General features: G+C 44.9%; 1 protein-coding gene across 1 annotated transcript in view; it reads right to left on the reverse strand.

Moving 5' to 3' along the window:
- The window catches only part of LOC126260842 (peripheral plasma membrane protein CASK-like), a gene marked incomplete at its 3' end in the record, with an annotated part of 722,990 nt that overhangs the window by 370,498 nt on the left and 333,255 nt on the right, over nucleotides 1–19,237 (reverse strand). Inside the window, exon 6 of the mRNA XM_049958286.1 lies at nucleotides 16,746–16,921. Coding sequence (XP_049814243.1) covers nucleotides 16,746–16,921 — 176 coding nt within the window. The remainder of the gene's footprint in view (nucleotides 1–16,745; nucleotides 16,922–19,237) is intronic.

Genomic DNA, 19,237 nt, shown 5'->3' on the forward strand with positions numbered 1-19,237 from the left:
TCGCTAAAAGTTCTGACGATTCTTAAGCTTGGTTTCCTCCCTAACGGCAGCTTACATGACACAACTTCGCTTTGTCTACTTGTCCCAATTTAGTGAGCGTGAATACTACGTAAGTCATAGCTTCTGCCCACATTTCAGTGGGCAATTCTTTTCCGTTCTGACCAGTCCTGGCCAACTCGACAATAGTTCTGCCTTTCCGTTCAGTGGCTCTGTTTTGTTGTGGGCCGCATGGCACTTTTTTCTGATGCAAAATGTCGTGCATGGTAATCCAATTGTTAACCTCTTGATTACAAAACTAATCCGTTTAGCCTTTGTTCACTCATTCCAAAAAAAATTCTCAAACATTCAGCTGTGTGATTTATTCTTGACAACAATCACCTTTCAATGTCACGAAATATCTTGCACCACCGACAGTGCATTCTTGCAGTTTCCTCTCACGAAGCTGCATGCATAAGCTCACCTATTCGTTTTGGTTTGTTATCACTTGATGGAAATGCAGTTTACACGCTTTGCCAGCTGCGCAGTCTTCGCACGTCGTCTTCTGATCTTGAAATTTGTCTTGGCAATCAACAAAGCCTGTTTGACTTAGTGATATCCTGATACGCAGTCCTCTTAGAGCAGAGGAAGAGAGCTTACAACCAGCAAAACACTCACGATCCGACATTTTAAACAGTTTGTCACTGTAACAATGCTTTCGACCTTTGAAGGTTATCACATTTTACTGTCGGAATGATGTGTTATACATCAAGGGCTGTAGGTCGCCAGAACTAACAAAACATTACTGATGCGATTTTCTTACCATTCCTTTCGAATATAGACCAGAATATTAACGTCTCGGGATCCAACAGCAGGATTGTATTTTCCATCACCAACATGAACAAGTCTTGTCCAAGGGAATTCTTCGTAGCTAGTGAACCAAGAACGTTAATTGAACAACTGATCAGTTGCCCGTGAATCTATGTATCATGCTTCTCCAGTTATACCTGAATCACTTGTGGTGGAAATTGCTTGTATAATGAGAGCTTCTCCACTGGTTCATGATTGATCTACTATTATGGCTTTTAGCTTCTTTTTCACAGATCCAGTGGTCTGGCTCACAAGAACAGTAGTAGGTACCTAATTTTACAAAATGCTTGGGTTTTTACACCGTATTTAAGAAAGCTGTTACTTGCTGCACATGCTAAATTTTCCATTTGCTGACGGATATCGAAATTGGCAAAGCATATTCATAAAAAAATTGTTAAGTCAGTAAAACAAAAATCCTATTCTGCGCACCTAAATGTTCAGTCTAGAATATCTTTGGTCTATGTGGACACACTATTTCATCGACGTGCTGTCAACAAGTGAAACGTAACTTGGACATCACTCCATCCTTCTGGGCGTTGGACAGTAGCTGACGTCTTAATATGCAGCGTTTACAGCCCTAGTTATATTTGTGGTGGAATCGAACGTTCTCATTTTGATATATTGTGTACAAACCAGCATAGAACAATCTTAAATATCAATTAATACAGGACAATTTTGCATGCTACTGCCGAACTACCATTCCTCAGTGTAGCGTTGCCACAGTGCTCTCCAAGTTTTCGATTCGCCTCCAAGCAGTCCTGCAGCAGAGCCCAAAATAATAACACGAATAACTGCAAGGAATACATCACATGTGCAGATCTAAAGCATATTCGTTCTAGTTCAATTTACGGTATCTAACAGAAGCCACCTCATAAGTGTAACGCTTGAAGCAGTCTACATAAAATACATTTAGAATGGGTAGTGATTTGTAATCAACACGTACTATCTCGTGTCAAGTACAACAACAAAACTTTAACAATTGTGGTGACGAATAGGTAACTTTTGTCAATAAGTTCTATCACAATTACCAAACGGTGATCCGTCCTCTGTATGTTATATTAAAATATGTACAGGCGAAACCATATATGAAACCTACACGGTGTGGCAGAAAAACGGGCTGTTTTGATTAGTCTCAAAGTGGAGTGCTATTAATGGCAACGTTGAATGTTTGAGGTAGGTATGCCGTTTGCTGAGATGGAGCGCTGGAGTGGATCTGAAAGTGCTGTGTCTGTGAAAGCATTTTACAAAAACGGAGACTGTGTTGGCTGCTGCTGCTAGACGGGGAATACCGCCTTTATTTCAGCCTTAGACGGAATGATCCCGTGCCATTAGTACATGCAGTCAGGTTATGGGTGTAAAACTTTGAAGCGAGAGGAAGTGCGCATAAGGAGATCGCGAGGAAAGTCCAGAAGTTGTCGCTCACAGGAACGACTAGAGGAGGTGTAAAATGTAGAAACCAACAGCTTTAACCGTTCTGTGAGACAAAGTGCGGCAGTAGCGGGAATATCCAATAGTCTTGTGCGAGGAATTTTTCGGGTTGATTTTGAAGTTACCAAACAAGATACAAGTTGAGCAACAGTTATGTGAAAGTGATTATGAAAAGCAAATGACTGTTTGCTGAAATGATGACAAAAATTAGGGACAATGAAGGTTTCTTAAATTTACTATGGGTGGATGGTTAATGCAACAAGCATAACTGTCGTCACTGATCAGAGGATAATTCTCATAAACTCCATCAACGTCCATTACAAAGGCAGAAAGCCATAGTGTGCTGCCCTGTCTCTGCAATGGGCATAACTGGCCCTTTCTTTCTTACACGTGCCTCTGTGGTCTGGCCATCCTCAGCTGTTTTATTGCATTTTATAGCAAGGACTCCGGAAACAGCCGTAACTTGAACCAATTTTGGTAAGGCACTACCGGTTTCGTGGCTTGTAGTCACATCATCGGATATATACCCATGTTCAGAAAAAAAACCCTCTAACGACTAGAGATTCATATTCACAGGAGATGTCCATCAATACGTTCTGCAGAAATGATTAGCATTTGAACCATATCGACCAGCGGGTTCAAGGTCAACATCGATATCGCCGCGCAACACCACGTACCGATAAAATGTGCCTGCGGCTCTCGTTGACGCTATAACCCTAAGGTCATGGATCTTGTGATTTGAGCAAAAGCGCAAGATGCGTTACAGGCATATGCGCGAACCGTACCGTAATGTGACGTGATGCGTCCGTCCGGGAAATTGCAGCTCTCGTGGAACGAAGTGTTTCGGCAGTGCAGCGGGTGTGTGCCGACCGACCCCCCGCCCCCCTTCCCGAGAAGATCGACACTTCATCCGAATTGCACTGGGGCACAGATCTGCGTCCTCCTCGGCTTGGCGCAACAGTGGAACAGCAGTGTAACACATTGGACACATCACGGGCCACAGTCAGTAGCCGTTTATTACTGTATGGGTTACGTGCGCGACGTCCACTCCTCTCCTACCTTTGACGAATGGGCAGAACCATGCTAGAAGGCAGTTGTGTATGGAACGACGTCACTGGGTACAGGAATGACACCAGATAATGTTTTCGGACGAATCCAAGTGCTGTTTGAAAATGATGGCCGCATTTCGGTACGCCGCGGACGGGGGGAGCAGCTTCACAGTGACTGCATTCGCACAAGACATAGAGCGCCAACTCAAGGCCTGATGACCCCACGGTTGGTGCGTCTCCAGGGTACTGTGACCAGTGTGACATACGTGAATGACATCCTGCGACCCGCAGACATACCCTTTCTGTACAAAACCCCAGACGCCATTTTTTCAGAAAGAATGCACGACCACATGTTGCTGGGCGAACGACCACATGTTGCTGGGCGAACACTAGCCTTCTTGGTGTCACAGGATGTCAGCCTTTCGCCCTGGCCCACCAGATCACCAGACTTTTTCGTTTCTAAATCTCTGGGTTGCCATTACATAATCCATCTGAAGCTTCCAATGTCCCTACGTCTCTTCGGGTAGAAAACCTTCTTTCGTGATGACTACACCAAGTGTTTGCTATGGATAAACTGTGCTCTGACTTCTGCAGGCGGTTTCTCCTCTCATTCCCTTGCACCCGTGTATGTTGTGGCATTACCTTGATTTCCCTTCCTTTTCTGAACGTCGAATTTCAGTCCCCATTCAAATTTAAATTATTTGGTCTCTTACATACTGAGTACTTTATTTTATCTCTTCACATATTTTTTTTCAGTCTTTTCACCATCCTCGGAGCTAGTACGAATAAATACTGTTCACAGTAGTTTACCCATATTTCTACTTTCTTGTTTATTTTTGGAACTACTCCTTCATTGCCACTATCTGATTTTGTGTTAATAACCCTGTACTCACCTGACGAGCAATCCTATTCTTCCTGCCACTGCACTTCACTTATTCCCACTGTAACTTCAACCTACCCATATTCTTTTTAGGTCCTGTATCCTAGCTATGAAAAGATTTGACTCCGTACCATTTCACTGGAGACGATGCATGGGGGCTTAATTAAATGAAATTAAAATAATTTTAATTTTTTGCTTTAGTAGCTGTCTGTTCGGTTACGAAGTCTCGTAACGGTTGGCCCTGGGTAGTATTATTACGCTATCTGACTGCATAGAACAATAACAAAGAATGAAATGGAAATTTTCATTAACACAATCAATTAATTAATTAAGTCCCCAGCAACTATAAAACCTACGAAACCAAAGCACAAGTGTAACTGTTCTGTGTGTAGAAGTATGACTCAACGTACGCATCTGGCACGGTTCTTCTTCAATAACACAAGAAATTTTAAATATCATTTATACTGAATTAATTAAAGAAAATAAAAATACCATAATTACTCAAGAAAACCAGAATTACACTCTAATACAAGAACACAAGCCAGATGCTTTGTTGACTGAACCTGTAATGACGCATTATTTAAAACATGGAAATAATGAAAAATAAATCAAGTTTCGTTACCTTCATATATTGACCAAAATCACTCTAATCATTACAATATATCTCCACACCGACTCGCTATTACCACATCTCAACAAGAACTTTTCAGTATCACATCTCAGCAAGCACTCTCTACTAGCACATCTCAACAAACACTCTCTGCTACGAGTTCTTAACAAGCACTGACTACTACGAGTTCTCAATAATCACTGCCAGTGGAGGCGGCGGAACAATACTCTCTAGCGCGATCTCTGGCGCTGTGGCTCAGTGTAGCCACCTTTCAACGATAAATATCATAAATACAAGCGTATGTAGCATTGTGTTTCGTGTCTGAAGGTTGGTTTGAATACTACAGTGCTTTACTAGACATGGTCCTATTAGACGTCTTATGTCCCTGCCTTCGTCTAATCTTTGAACTGACTTACCCACCAGTTGTATGCGGATCTGTAGTCTAACATGCTTCCGAGCCATGGCGCAACTTACCGTTTCTCATCTTCATCTATATCTAAATGACTACTCTGCAATTCACAATCAAGTGCCGAGTAGAGTGGTTATCGAACCACACTCAAGCTCTTTCCCTACCGTTCCACTCTCCAACAGCGCGCGGGAAACGAACACATGGATCTTCCCGTGGAAGTTTTGATTTCTCTTATGTTGTTACAATGATAATTTCTCCCTACGTGAGTGGGCGTCAACAAAACGTTTTCGCAATATTTTTACATTAAAAATCACTGCCAAATGTGAAAGAAGCGGTAAGTGACTGATAAATATCGGTACTCTCTAAGGTTAGAAACCTAGGTCTTCGTCTTGGTAATCTGACAACAACAACTTAACTATGGACCCACTAACAACTCAAATTGGCTATTATTGTAACTTATCTTTCGTGATGGAAAATACTTTCCATTTTCGTAGCTTTTACTCGGGGAAGAGTATGTACTCATTATGTAATAGCCTTTTACGGGCTTCTTCAGATCGCCACCAACTTTCGAACATAACTTTTAGGGAAGCTAATAATACAGAAAAAATAGTTAGTTCACTAGTATCCCGACGCTAATGCTTAAACTAAACCAAAGAGTCCAGCCGCAACTTACATTCGCCTAGTAGAAAAACACCAGTGGTTTGTTTCGTGAGAAGAATCTGACACGAAATAAAAAAGACTGAGCACTATGGGACTTAACATCTGAGGTCATCAGTCCCCTAGAATTGACACGAAAAAATAATTCTTTTGTGCGCCTAATACGACTGTCTCTTACCAGATACCTGAAAAGACAGCCAGCAAGAACACTGGGAGTTCACATCAACAACCTGCAGAACAGTGACAGAAGGCGATGTTATGCTCAGCAGAACTGATAGAGAGGTGTCTGTTTAAAAGAACAGAATCTGAATGGCAAAGATATGTGACCTCTTGGCTCCAGTAAAGTAATTCGCGAATATCGTCAGATATGGGACACTTCTCCATAATTAGGAGGATGACACGCACATGGTGTTTCAGTTTTCGAACATTTTATAGACAAACGTAAAAAATTTATTCAAGTTAACAACAGATTCGTGTCGATGTATATTTATGTTAGCAGAAATATTGGGTCAGACTAGTGTTGCGAAACTCAATTTGCAGGATATCGCGACTTAGGTACATGGGTTTAAAGTATGGGCTGGACAAGCACCTAAAAGTCAGGTCATAAAAAAAACCAACATAAAGTTTCCATCATTAGGTAAGTATTTCCTTAACATACACTATCCGAACGGGACGGAAATCGTAACTACGATGTACATGTACAGACAAACAAATGATTACGATTTCAGAAAAAACTGGATGATTTACACTAGAGAACGATATACACAAACTGAACAATCAATAGTGCGTTGCTGCACCTATGGATCTTATGCAAGCAGTTATTCGGCTTGGACTTGATCGATAGAGTTGTTGGATGTCTTCCTGATGGATATCGTGCCAAATTCTGTCCAGAAGGTGCGTTAGATCGTCAAAATCCCGAGCTGGTTGAAGGGTTCAGACCGTCTCTATTTGGAACAGATCTGGCGACACTGAAAGCCAACGTTATGTTTGGCTAGCACAAATACACACATCGAAAAAAGTTTTGCATCACCCCGGTTCCCAGAACTCCTGGAGATAAAACGTTGACCGTGGGTATTGTATCACAGACACAGTCGTTTTGACTTTTCAGTAATATCACTAAACCCGCCCAAAGATGTAAACAACCATGCATGAGCAGCGCCTATTAGACGGAGGGGGTCTGACAGCCTATCAGTTATAGCCATTCCACCAGGAAGGAGGTACACGGCTCGTGTTCTCTGTACGCGTCCGCATTGTTACTTTGTGCCAGGAAGGGCTCTCAACAAGGGAAGTGTCCAGGTGTCTCGGAGTGAACCAAAGCGATGTTGGTCGGACGTGGAGGAGATACAGAGAGACAAGAACGGTCGATGTCATGCCTCGCTCAGGCCGCCCAAGGGCTACTACTGCAGTGGATGACGACTACCTACGGATTATGGCTCGGAGGAACCCTAACAGCAACGCCACCATGTTGAATAGTGCTTTTCGTGCAGACACAGGACGTCCTGTCACGATTCTAACTGTGCGCAATAGGCTGCATAATGCGGAACTTCACTCCCGACGTCCATTTCGAGGTCATCTCTGCAACCACGACACCGTGCAGCGCAGAACAGATGGGCCCAACAACATGCCTAATGGACCGCTCAGGATTGGCATCACATTCTCTTCACCGATGAGTGTCGCGTATGCCTTCAACCAGACAATCGCCGGAGACGTGTTTGGAGGCAATCCGTCAGGCTGAACGCCTTAGACACATTGTGCAGCGAGTGCAACAAGGTGGAGGTTTCCTGCTGTTTTGGGGTGGCATTATGTGGGAGCGACATACGCCGCTGGTGGTCATTGAAGGCGCAACAACGGCTGTACGATATGTGAATGCCATCCTCCAACCGATAGTGCAACCATATCGGCAGGATATTGGCGAGGCATTCCTCTTCATGGACGACAAATCGCGCCTACATCTTGCACATCTCGTGAATACCTTCCTTCAGGATAACGACATCGCTCGACTAGACTGGCCAGCATGTTCTCCAGACATGAACCCTATCGAACATGCCTGCGATAAATTGGAAAGGGTTGCTTATGGACGACGTGACCCACCAACCACTCTGAGGGATCTACTCCGAATCGCCGTTGAGGAGTACGACAATCTGGACCAACAGTGCCTTGATGAACTTGTGCATAGTGTACCACGACGAATACAAGCATGCATGAATGCAAGTGGACGTGCTACTGGGTATTAGAGGTACCGGTGGGTACAGCAATCTGGACCACCATTTCCGGAGATCACCCTGTATGCTGGTACAACATGTGATGTGTGGTTTTCATGAGCAATAAAAAAGGCGGGAATGATGTTTGTGTTGATCTCTACTCCAATGCTCTGTACAGGTTTCGGTACTCTCGGCACTGAGGTGATGCAAAACTTTTTTGATGTACATACAAGAAGTAGAAACTCTCGCCGTATGTGGGTGGGCATATTTCGCTGAAATGTAGGCCCAAGATCGTTTGTCACGAAGGACAACAAAACGTGGCGTAGAATGTCGTCGACGAACCGCTGTGCTGTAAGGCTGCCTTGGATGAAAACCAAAGGGATCCTGCTATGAAAAGAAATGGCACCCTCCATCACATCTGGTTGTCGGGCCGTATGGAGCGCGACGGTCAAAGCTGATATCCCACTGCTGTCCGTCTTCAGACATGTCTTCAACCTGGAATCTTGGTAACTGGAGTAGAATGACCGTCAGTGGGGAGTCCCGCGTAGAAATGAACCCCCATGGCTATCGAAGACGTGTTTGGACAAGCCCTGGGCAGCAGGAGGATACCAACCTGACTGTCTCCCGCCATACGGCCCGACATCAGGAATGAGGGCCTGATGTGCCACTTCTTTTCAAAGCACGACCCCTTTGCTTGTCATCAGCGGCACCCTTACAGCACAGACGGTACGTCGACAACATTCTGCGCCCCGTTTTGTTGTCCTTCGTGACCAACCATCCTGGGCTTACATTTCAGTAAGATAATGCCCGCTTGCACACAACGAGAGTTTCTACGGTTTGTTTTCGTGCTTGCCGAATCCTACCTTGGCCAGCAAGGTCGCCGGATCTTTTCCGAATTAAGAACGTTTGGAGCGTTATCGGCAGGATTCTCCAACCAGCACGGGATTTTGACTTTAACGCCCCAGTTGGACAGAATTTGGCACGATATCCATGAGGAGGACATCAATCAATGCCAAGTCGAATAAGTACTTTTTCAGAAATTGTGATCATATGTTTGTCTGTACATGTGCACCACATCCTTCGTGGTAAAACATCCTTCGTGGTGCGTTGTTTTTTGTCTTCGAGTCTATGGAATGATCAAAGTTGGTACTCTTGGTAAAATTGCACTAAAGAGTACTACTTCGTTCATCAAAAGTATCAATTTTAGCTTGGCAAGCACAATTCAGCAAGGACCGCGAATTTTCTTGTCACGTCTATCAATAACTTGTTGAATTGTGCTTGCCAGGCTAAAGTTGAGATTGATAATTATACAACAATGGAGCCACGCAGTCAAAAGTGTTTTCGAACATGCAGCTCGGGTATGCGCTCTGGCGTCCCTCTAAGGCATCGGCTGATCGCAACTTCCTGTGTCAGAGTATTCTCTTTCTTGGTTACCGTCAATTGACGCGTTCAGAAATTCACTCTGGAACTTTCATGTAGTCGACCATTTCTGAAGTGTATACGCAATATATTCAGAATCATTAGTAGCGCCAAAAATTCGGGATATCTGGCATGCCCCTTATGCTTACATGGGACGAGTCATGACACCCCTGAAAATCGGGGCATCCTGCAAATGTCCGGATGTCCGGTAACACTAGGTCAGATTCTCACGACTTCCTGAAGAACCCTGTAAAAAAGATGTTACAGAGCCCTCACATGTGGTGCTGACCTTGTCTTCTTGTCTTCCCGCTGACAGGTTCTAGGCGTGCCAGACCAACGTAGCATATTAACAGCTTCACGGCATTCGAGATGCACGTTAAGTTTCATGGAAGGCCACGTTACCCATCAAAGATATGGGGTTTACAGCGGTACTAGTACAGCAGGCGCTATGAAAATATCTTTAGGCGATAACTGCCAACAATCACGACTGTGGACAGCCTTTTTTCCTATTTGCATTTCTCAATAAACGCCAATTTCGTGAAGTCGTTACTTTCAGTTTCGCAGCAAGCTATAGGATATGAATACTTCCTGTTTCGCAGAAACCTATAGGATATGAATAAACGGAAGCAGTTCTTATCTAGTAATGTCTTACTTACTCATATGGCAAAGCAGCTGGCGACTCAGAGGTAACTGCGAAAATTTGGAGAAGGCGAAAGGAAGAGGAGGGAGAAGAAAGTCTTGCCAAGAAGCTCGAAGAACTAAAGCAACGACTTGGTATAAGGTAGGTCATTTCAGATACCAGTGTTGAGAGTCATTTCGTATCAGCTAAAGATTTGGACAGAAGTCTATCTGGCAGTGAGTGCATTTACTGTCTACGGACGCCTTCATCTGCTGCCTTCCATCACCACACACCTGCAACTAAACAAGCAGATACATCTCGTCGTCGAGTAGCACTGAATTTATTGCATCTCCAGTAGTTCCTAGCTGACAAAGAGTCTGGGACTTGGTCGTTTGGTCCATCAAAAACCATTTTTGATCGGATGCGGATTGTCATCCGCAGCCTATCTTTATGGAGATCCGATGGCAGTTGCTGCTCTCCAAATCATATAGTTAACCAGTCAAAAAGTAGATGGGTAAGCTTGGCTGTTTAGGGTTGGATGAATATAGCTGGAATAAGATACTGGCTGAAGTTCCATTCACAACGGCCTCAAAAGAACGCGGACTACAAACAGTTCGGTCTCCCTACCCAAAAGAGCATACTTTAACATTTCTGGCTCTGTGAGCCGCAGTAATCACTCACAAATTCACTTAGTAATCGAAAAGGATAATATTCGCTGTATTGTGACGTAAGAGATGCAGTGAGGTACAGATATTCCTACGTTTATTAACATTTGTTTAAGATATATGAAACAGATCTGATTGATAGTTATCACACTGACACTCAACAGTAAGAGATCGTTATACTGTATTGAAATTATCTGTATTATCAATTTTCTTAAATAACTTCTGCATGATGATGCAGTGCAGACAAAGCACTTCGTATACTTTCGGCACGTCAACAATGTGAGCCGAACGAAGCGTTTCGGGCTCATTGTAGCAATTAAAGTCGCTTGCTAGAGATGTGATCACACGGTACGAGCGGCTCTACGTTTCGATTTAGTGGGCAATGCCGACGTGTAATATCTTACTTGTTCACCGAATATGTAGATATTAGTGCACCGTGACTCTGCGTGCAATGCGGAGTAGAATGTGTAAATAGGAAGTTATTCTGTTAAGTTATCTATATGGAGTTTTACTGAACGCATATTAACATTGTTAACTTTAAACTGTATTGTGTGGGACGTTGTAGTCGATCATTTATTATATCACTTGTTAGCAACTTAGCAATTTGTGATTTTATCTGCTACGTCATTTCGCTTATTAAAGACCCACTCCCCTCCCACAATTTAAATAAGGCTTCTTATTTAGCAGCCTTAGCCCAGTCGCTACTAACTTTAATTACAGCCTTACATCAAGAAAGCCGAACTCCACGAGCTACGTGCTGCTTCTTTGCAAGGACATCAGAAGAGGACACCGGATTGCCGGACAATTATAACATTTGTGGTCTGTCTAGATGGGGGCAGTGCACAGCTATGGTCCCTCGCATCTCTGCATTCAAAGTGCAAAATTCGCAAAGGCGCGTGGAATCTGTAGTAATACAGAGGAGGGAGTGCACAGGACTCTAGGGTGTATTTTGTGACGAACACTTACTCTTGTTTCAATTTAGTTGCTAGGCTTAATCGGTTCTCGAACACCCACCAAAAAATTAACCCCTATCGTATTGTTTTTGCTGCAAGATGTGAATCATCCGCTTTGCGCACGACAACAACAGTCAGTATACATCGAAGGCAACCAAAAATTGAACTGAAGATACGCCCAGAAGAATCTGAACTGAACTGACCCGAAAATGCAACCGAGAATTGCTGTGACGTTGGACTGCGTGCTGTAACAGAAAAATAATCAAAAGACTCTTCGGAATCATATTTTTTTCTACGTGGAACAGCAGTAGGCGACGTCAGCATGTTCGTATCTTGCCCGTCTCCTGGAGTTCCAACGACTCAACGCAATATTGGACCCTGAGGGTTGGTGATCTTAGTAGTAAAAGTGCGCCTTTTATCTAAAATTTCATCCTTATCACAATAATTTATATTATAGTTACAAAATTTGTGTACTATCCCATATATTGGCAAAATTGCCGTTAACTTTCCGACTACAGACCTATATATTGTACTAACAGCAGCACAGCTTAATTAAATTTGAAAGATAAAATGAAACGCTTAGCACAGAGTAGCACTTACGAACACACCGGAACACTAGACTGGTCAGTCATGCAGAACTGTGGCAATTACGTTATCAGAATGTGGGAAAAGATGGAGACTAGGTGAGGCAGATTCAATTTTTGCAAAAACATTTTGTAGAAATCCACCCATACGTGTAGATTGTTAAGTTTTACTTACTGGATGGAAAAGCAAATAGCTGACACTACTAGAAACTCTTGAAATCAATAAACATGTGACACAGGATGCCAGTCCAGTTTTAAATGAGCATCTGCCAAGTAAGTTTCAGTTATACAAATATTAGATTACAATTGTAAATTCAAAAATAGTTCTGAACTTTTGTTAACTCTTAAGATTTCCACATAACATTAAAAACTTTATTTTTTATTTCTGTTGAATGTAACGATTTCTTGCGTATTATAGAAACGTAACAAGTTTCTAAGTAAAAATTCTGTACTTCATCATTCTTCTGTATCTGTATGAGAAATATCTGTAAAACTCGCGTGTCATTTTATCTGTGATGTGGCATTCAGTCGTCGCCAGAGGGTGCGATTCTTAATCAAATAAATAATACTTCGCAGAACACCAGGAAAGTGTTTCCTATTTAAAACTTATATGATTACTTTTAGTCCGCAAAATAATGCTGTGACTCCGACATTCTTCGAGCCACAACCTAGTTGTAGACAACCACTGCTGTCAATCTACATCTACATGGTTACTCCAATTCACACTTAAGTGCGTGGCAGAGGGTTCGTTGAACCATTTTCATACTACTTCTCTACCATTCCACTCTAGAATGGCGCATGGGAAAAAGGAACACCTAAATCAAGACAATTCTCAGCCCCGCCGCCCCCCCCCCCCCGAAAAAAAATAATACGACCTAACGCAGCACTGGCCCACTAGCAAACACACCACCATAAAAACAACATGGTCAAGTCCGGGACAGTTTCACTGAAGATAGCAGTGGCCGCAGCAACCAACGCTTAAACGTACTACGTTATTCATTGTGTAACGATTAAATGTCACTGTGGCGCTTCTGTCCTCATTGTTGAGAACAGAAGACACCATATCGAATGGTGCAGAGTGCACTGGCTGGAGGGAACTTGACAGGAAACTCGTTCTTAGGAACGAGTGATAAACAGGGCCAAGAAAAATTCCGCACTTAGAGGTCGGCAGGCGATCCCTCATCCCAGTTCAAGACTGAAGTGTATCTAGCAAAACCCAGTCCCGCCAGTAGGTTTGATAGAAATGCGACTTATAAAAGACGAGTCCCTGGTAACAAGACTGGTGACCATAGATGTTAAGTCCCATAGTGCTCAGAGCCATTTGAACCTGGCAACAATGTAAACGCATGCAGCGTGGTCAAGAACAACTAGCACGAAATCTACGCTGTGTCGGAGCTGTCCCATTAACTCAGCGAGACGAGGCAGTGTCGTAGGGAACTCTCCTATGTTCGAGTTGCCTTCACGCCGAACATTTTTTTCAGTTAAAGCATCAAACAGTATCCAGTTTACATCTCCACAATGCAGTATACTTCTGTTACTGTACATTTATTTAAACATTATGACTTAATATGAACTTCTTACAGACGTAAACGACCACTTCGTTTCGTCCATGACCCAACTAAAGCCAACAGAAAACAATCGTGGATAGAGTAAAGTCGTCTGATCCCATGAAGTACAAATAACGCAATAGGCAGATTACATTAGATTGTGCATTGTGCTACGCACAATAATTCCATTCTGTCCTGGCTTATCTTCATAGAGCCGCTATGTACACGTACGAGCACAGTTCACCTTGGAGAAGATGTTCAAAACGACCACATTGCTTTTGCTAACACATCTCCACTCGCTGGACCGTATGTAATCCACCTGCATCCACCACTGACGGAGTAGCATGCACACGAGCTATTAGGTCGGTTAGATCCATGGGTGGAGTGCTATAAACTTGTTCCTGTAAGAGTTCCCACAAATAAAAATCTAATGGATAAAGATCTGGGGAACGTGGAGGCCAGAACATTGGATCTCCACGACCAATCGATTTCTGTGGAAGCATTTCATTTAAATAGTTAGCCACATTCATTTCAAAGCTTGGCAGTGCACCATCATGGTGAAACGATAGCTGACGCCGAACTCTAGGTGGAACTTTTTCTAAGTCGAAGTATCGCCAACAAACGTACGATACAGGGGCGCATTCAACTTGTCAGGAATACGTAAGGGCCCAAAAGTATTCCTACCGCGAGTTCAGCCGACAGATTTATGCATTGTGTCGTGGTATGGATGCAGTTCTTCATTGTGCAACACTTTAACAACCAGTCTTTGAGATTACTAGAACTGATTTGAATATCACGGGTAATTCGCCAAGGTAATTGGTGGACGGTTTCAAGGATCGCGTCCTCTGTCTGTGACCATTACTTCTGGGCGAAGATTATTGCTTCCCGAATGCGTTCGTTCAGGCGATTACAAACACTGTTATCGGCTTGGCGCCTCTGAGGGTACCGGTACCTTCCATCGGAAGCCACTCTACACGAACTTAACAGGACCACTTATGGCTGTGCACTGCGCGGTTGTTAGACGTATGCATGAACTTAAATTTTTAATAGGATAGGATTCACCGACAGTGAAGTGAGTATTCGTAATTCATTTCGATTTTGTACAGCAGTAATAAACCTTTCGGTTTTACAGCAATGTTTTTTCTACTCGCGATTGAAATTTCAGTAGTTTCAAACCTGGTAACCTGTCATTTTAATAGGTAGATTGAATTCCGTCTCGCAACCTATTACGCACAGCTAGGTCCATGGGCAGGACGTTGTTCGCACATCTGAAACGTGCTCGTTCCTTGAGAACGCTCCGCTGCAGTCGCGGCTCTTAAGTAGTTCCGTCAAGGGTTGTGTGTTACTAGGGCGCCTGTCACGTCGTCGTTCCCTCGGAACTTGACACTCCATCGCAGTCGTTATTCATTTATACATTTCAGATCCACTCGGGAGGGACTAGCTCGCTGCTGGAAAGCATACTTCCCTTCGCCAAGAGGTAAAAAAAAAAAAAAAAAAAGGATTGCCGGGTGCCGAATCGTTCGACTGAACAAGCAGTTGCATCTTTCCAAAGTGGAGGCGGAAGTCCTGACACATTTAGAACTCCAAGGGCGTCGAGCGTTTTTTACTGCAGGCCAGTACTCGTGCACTATGCAAAGCAAAGTATGTTAAGTTTTCATTCAGTTCTCTGTGTAGGTCCGTATGGTGGTCATCAATAAATGAAAGAAATGTACATTACCTAGTCACATTAATGTGACTACCTATCAAAAGCCTGAATGTGGTCCCCAAGGACAGATGCCTATTTGTCTTGATCCACTATGTCCTCCAGAAGAGATCATCCAGGGAATGCCACGAAAACACTCCCGAGACAATGACGCTCCCTCATCCGGCCTGGGCTCTTCCGACAATTGTTGTAGGATGTTCGCTTTCAGACGTGTCACGCCGTACACGCCAACGTCATTATGATGGAACATGAAACGTTATTCATTTGAAAAGACCGCTTGTCGTCACTGTGTGGACGTCCAGTTGCGATAATGGCGTGCAAATATCAGCTTTCGTCGCCGATGAACGGCAGTCAATATGGGCGCATGAAGCAGGCGCCTGCTGCGGAGGCCCAAACGTAACAACGTTCGCCGAACGGTCGTTGAGGAGACATTGTTGGCAGCTACTCGGTTCGTCTGGGCAGTTACACGTGTAATAGCCAGTACACAGCTCCTCAGCCGTCGTTCACCTCTGTCATATATGACCCGTGGTGCACCGCAGTCTCCTCGGTGCCGTCTTTGGATAGTTCCATTTTGCCATGTGCGGCATACTTTAAATAGGGTGGCACGCGATCAGTTTACAAACTTAACAGTTTCGTAAATTCTTCCACCCTAGGCCCGAAAGCCAACGATCTTGCCCTTTTGAACAACGTCAGACAAATCACTCCCTTACGACATAGACTGCACCGTTTCCGCGTCCCCCCGACACGCTTATATAAACCCTACTACTAGTGCTTCCACTTCCCGCCCGTGAGTGGTTATTATACGTTGACGTCGAAGACAAGCGGTGAGATTAGAACGTGTACTTACTTGTCAGGATATTTTGCTGTGCTGTAACACATTAACGTAAGAAAATTGGAGAGTGCAGTGTTTATAGTCAAACCTTACGTTTCAAAACTTTTATGAGGAAACTGGTATGAAATGTACTGTCACAGCTACATAGCGTTCATTATATTAAGTTGTCAATGTACGTATGTGTGGTGGAGCCGAGGCTTTCGAGAAGGTCTCAGCGTCCTTCACGGCCTACAAGGAGCATATTAAATCATCGATTAGTTTCTGGGAGCTGTCACCTGACTGGAAGTGGAATACTGTGACTAGAAGGTTAGCCTCTGGCGAGACAGAAGGGAGCGAGTACTCACGTGGAGGCGGCCGCGGCAGATGCACTCGTAGAGGCGGTCTCGCGTGCCGAGGAAGGGCAGCGTGCCGGACAGCAGCACGTGCAGCAGCACGCCGGCCGACCACACGTCCACCGGCTTGCCGTACAGCCGCCGCGCCACCACCTCGGGCGCCATGAAGTGCGGCGTCCCGATGCGCCCTGCAACCATCGCCACCCACCGTCAGCCCACCAATCGCCATTTGATCCTGACGCAAGTGTAAGTGTAATTCACTCGGGGAGTAGCGCAGCAGTTAATCGGCAATACCGATTCATTTAAGATATTGAACACCAATACACACAACGAATGTAAAGTCTAGAGCGGAGTTAGAGACAGAAACAAAGGTCTGGGAGATGTAACACAAGAGAGGGGATCAGTGAAGGGGAAGATGCCGATGATGTTAGAGGTCTGAACAGACGTCAGTAACCCCAATGCAGACGCTGTGTGTCTTGTGATGTATGCAGAGGTGACAAAAGTAATCTGACAGCGATGGTATCATGATGGCGGTGGTATCGCGCACACAACGTATAAAAGCGTAGTGCATTGGCGGAGCTGTCATTCATACTCAGGTTAATTCATCTGATAGGTTTCCGACGTGATTATGGCCGCACGACGGGAATTAACACACTTTGAACGCGGAAACGTAGTTAGAGTATATTCATGGGCCACTCCATTTCGGAAATCGTTAGGGATTTCAGTATTCACACGTCCACAGTGTAAAGAGTGTGCCGAGGATACCATATGTCAGTCTTCATCTCTCACCACGGACAACGCTTTGACCGACGGCCTTCATGTAACAACCGAGAGCAGCGGCGGTTGCGTAGATTTGTCACTGTTAATAGACAAGCAACACTGAGTGAAATTATCGCAGAAATCAACTGCAACGTAGGGCGAACGTATCCGTTAGGACAGTGCGGCGAAATTTGGCGTTGGGCTAAAGCAGCTGACGACTGACGCGAGTGCCTTCGGTAACAGCACGACATGGCATGCAGCTTCTGGGCTCTTGATCGTATCGATTGCACCCTACACGACTCGAAAACTGTGGCTCGTCAGATGAGTTCCGATTTCAGTTGGTAAGAGCTGACGATAGGGTTCAAGTGTGGCGCAGACCCCAAAAAGCCATGGACCGAGGTTGTCAACAAGGCACTGAGCAAACTGTTAGTGTCTCCATAATGGTGCGGGCTCTGTTTGCATGGAATGGACTTGGTCCTCTGGCCCAACTGAGCCGACACTGACTGCAAGTGATTATGTTCGGCTACCTGGAGACCATTTGCAGCCATTCATGGACTTCATGTTCCCGAACAACAATGTCATGTCACCAGGCGACAGTTGTTAGCGACTGGTTTGGAGACTCTGTGGGCAATTCGAGCAATTTATCTGGCCACCCAGATCGCACGACATGAATTTCATCGAGCATTTATGGGACATAATGGAGATATCAGTTCGTGCACAAAATCCTGCACCGGCAACACGCTCGCAGTTGTGGACGGCTATAAAGGCAGCATGGCTCAATATTTCTGCATGTGACTCCCAACGACTTACTGAGCCCATGCAACGTTGATTGCTTCGCTATGCCGGGCAAAAGGAGATCCGACATGGTATTAAGAGATAGCCCATGACTTCTGTCATCTCAGTGTATTATTGACGTTACAGTGACTACGGCAAAGTTGTACCCAGCAAGGTGCAGGGTAGGCCAGCTGCCTCCACCCTCTCTCCTCTTTACAACAAAATCGAGCAAACCGAATCTGCATCCTGTAATTCCAATTCGAAAAAGGTATCAATTCAATCAGTTTGACGACAACAATGTGTAATGGATACTGTCTAGCAGCAAGTGTGTCTTGAGTTGTGATGTCTTGAAACTACACTCCTGGAAATGGAAAAAAGAACACATTGACACCGGTGTGTCACACCCACCATACTTGCTCCGGACACTGCGAGAGGGTTGTACAAGCAATGATCACACGCACGGCACAGCGGACACACCAGGAACCGCGGTGTTGGCCGTCGAATGGCGCTAGCTGCGCAGCATTTGTGCACCGCCGCCGTCAGTGTCAGCCAGTTTGCCGTGGCATACGGAGCTCCATCGCAGTCTTTAACACTGGTAGCATGCCGCGACAGCGTGGACGTGAACCGTATGTGCAGTTGACGGACTTTGAGCGAGGGCGTATAGTGGGCATGCGGGAGGCCGGGTGGACGTACCGCCGAATTGCTCAACACGTGGGGCGTGAGGTCTCCACAGTACATCGATGTTGTCGCCAGTGGTCGGCGGAAGGTGCACGTGCCCGTCGACCTGGGACCGGACCGCAGCGACGCACGGATGCACGCCAAGACCGTAGGATCCTACGCAGTGCCGTAGGGGACCGCACCGCCACTTCCCAGCAAATTAGGGACACTGTTGCTCCTGGGGTATCGGCGAGGACCATTCGCAACCGTCTCCATGAAGCTGGGCTACGGTCCCGCACACCGTTAGGCCGTCT

The sequence above is a fragment of the Schistocerca nitens genome, chromosome 1, assembly GCF_023898315.1.
Source record: "Schistocerca nitens isolate TAMUIC-IGC-003100 chromosome 1, iqSchNite1.1, whole genome shotgun sequence".
NCBI classification, from domain to species: Eukaryota; Metazoa; Arthropoda; class Insecta; order Orthoptera; family Acrididae; genus Schistocerca; species Schistocerca nitens.